Raw genomic sequence first — 1742 nt, 5'->3', positions numbered from 1 at the left:
CAGGAGGAGGAGGAGGAGGTGACAACAAGTGAAGGTAAGGGAGAGAGAGGATGAGATGGTCAAGAGGACATAATGTATTTATCTTCTTTTTGTTTTAGATTGTTCCTCCTTCAAGAAATGATTTGTGAAATGACTATTATAATTATAATGATTTTCTATTTAATATTTTAAATGTCAAATTTGTATGGTTTTATCATTTATACACAAAAAATTAATGTTAAGTGACAAAAGTGTAATGATAAGTGATTGTGTAGCAAAATAAGTATCAAGTGGATTATAACAATAATAAATAGTACCAAGAATAATACCTATACAAGTGGAATTAAAGCTGATGTAAATGCTTACATTATTTCTTGGAACCAGTTTTTCTTCTGTGTGGTTTATTTCCAGTTGATCTTTTACCATATCCTTTATCTGAAAGAGTAGGAGGATCAAGTATCAAGACATCATCATCATCAAACAATAAACTGATACCTTTTGAGGTTTTAGTTTTCAACTTTTTTATTTTAGTAAATTCTCCAGGAAAACTATCTTTTTTTTTCTTTCTCTTGTATCCTCTGCTTTCATTTTGTAAAATACCACTACCTGAAGACTGCTCTTCATTAAAAATACTGTCGTAAGAACCTTGAGGGTCCATCTCAAACCTCTTGCTGGGAGATGTGTCATCTATAAATTTGTAATAATTAATAATTATAATTAATAATGATGGACATGTACCCTGTGCTGCTCTTGGTCTTTTGTTTAGTAGAGAAGAGCTTTTGCTAACATCTTGTATACTTTCTATGCATAATAATGTGTAAAACAGGTCCAATACATTGGTATTTACCTTGAGGTGGTGGTTTTCCCAGCTTGTTCAGTATGCTAATGAGAAAGTGCTTGAGTGGCTCATTGTCTATATGGAACAATGCATAGCACACATCAGTAAGATACTCAGTGGAATTTAAATGAGAACCGAGAGTATTTTGAATGTGAACAGTCAATTGGTTGGCTTTTTTATAGTCATTTAAACCAAGCACTGTAGAGATTTCATTTCTTAATGCTTCAGGTATCACTTTTGCAGCAAACAGTCTATCAGCAGCACGTATTACATCTAATGAGATGCACTGGGTAATATCAGCTGAATGTTCACGAAACAAGTCTCTAGGACAAACTAAAAGACAAAATTTAGTTATAAAAAATAAAAGTCAAATCATTGTAGCAACCTTCTGTATCTACTGCAGCTGTGCCATGGGACAAAGACCTTTTATGGGATTCTACAAGATAATGTTTATATAAACACACATCAAATTGATTGATTTACCAGTTTGAGATGATATACTGCTTGTATTTTGTGTTGTGTTATTCAGCTCAACAACCTAAACACACACATTTAATACAACCATAATAGTTTACAATGCTGTATTGTTTTTTTTACTTACCTTAGTGGACCAGTATAATTGCTTCTCATTAAACTCCACTATTCTGCCATTCACACACTTAGTTGCTTTCTTATTACAGCCAATCACAGCAGGATGAGGTACTGCAGTACAAGCTGTACATGGTACTCCAAACATATGCTTTGACTTGTAAGTGTAATGGAGTGATTGTGTGACTGTGACTAGTCCTTTGTGCAATGATGCTAATAAATCACTTATTGACAGCTCTGACCCTTTTATTTGTTGCACCCACACTTCAAGGTAAGTAGCACGACTGATTAAGGTAACAGTATCATAGTATTGACCAAACTTGAAAGGTAATCCTGT

General features: G+C 33.5%; 1 protein-coding gene across 1 annotated transcript; it reads right to left on the bottom strand.

The window, feature by feature from the left end:
* Window positions 1-196: 196 nt before the first annotated feature.
* On the bottom strand, window positions 197-1736 carry LOC109592270 (uncharacterized). Its single transcript, XM_020007764.1, has 7 exons — window positions 1419-1736; window positions 1301-1355; window positions 1203-1253; window positions 827-1150; window positions 718-780; window positions 475-666; window positions 197-414 (listed from the first exon to the last, which is right to left on the bottom strand). Exons 1-7 carry the CDS (start codon window positions 1551-1553, stop codon window positions 347-349), a joined length of 888 nt encoding a protein of 295 aa, XP_019863323.1. The 5' UTR covers window positions 1554-1736; the 3' UTR covers window positions 197-346.
* Between the last annotated feature and the right edge of the window lie 6 nt (window positions 1737-1742).

This window comes from Amphimedon queenslandica, unplaced genomic scaffold, assembly GCF_000090795.2.
Source record: "Amphimedon queenslandica unplaced genomic scaffold, v1.1 AMPQUscaffold_5777_Cont22260, whole genome shotgun sequence".
Classification (NCBI taxonomy): domain Eukaryota; kingdom Metazoa; phylum Porifera; class Demospongiae; order Haplosclerida; family Niphatidae; genus Amphimedon; species Amphimedon queenslandica.
The sequence above is the reverse complement of the archived record's forward strand: the minus strand, read 5'-3'. Positions and strand labels throughout refer to the sequence as shown.

Coding starts and splice junctions, on each gene's coding strand:
- LOC109592270 (XM_020007764.1), bottom strand. CDS start 1,553: ATGTTTGGAGTACCATGTACAGCTTGTACTGCAGTACCTCATCCTGCT. Junction 1,254..1,300: donor CAGTATATCATCTCAAACTG/GTAAATCAATCA, acceptor ATTATCTTGTAG/AATCCCATAAAAGGTCTTTG. Junction 667..717: donor AAGACCAAGAGCAGCACAGG/GTACATGTCCAT, acceptor ACAAATTTATAG/ATGACACATCTCCCAGCAAG.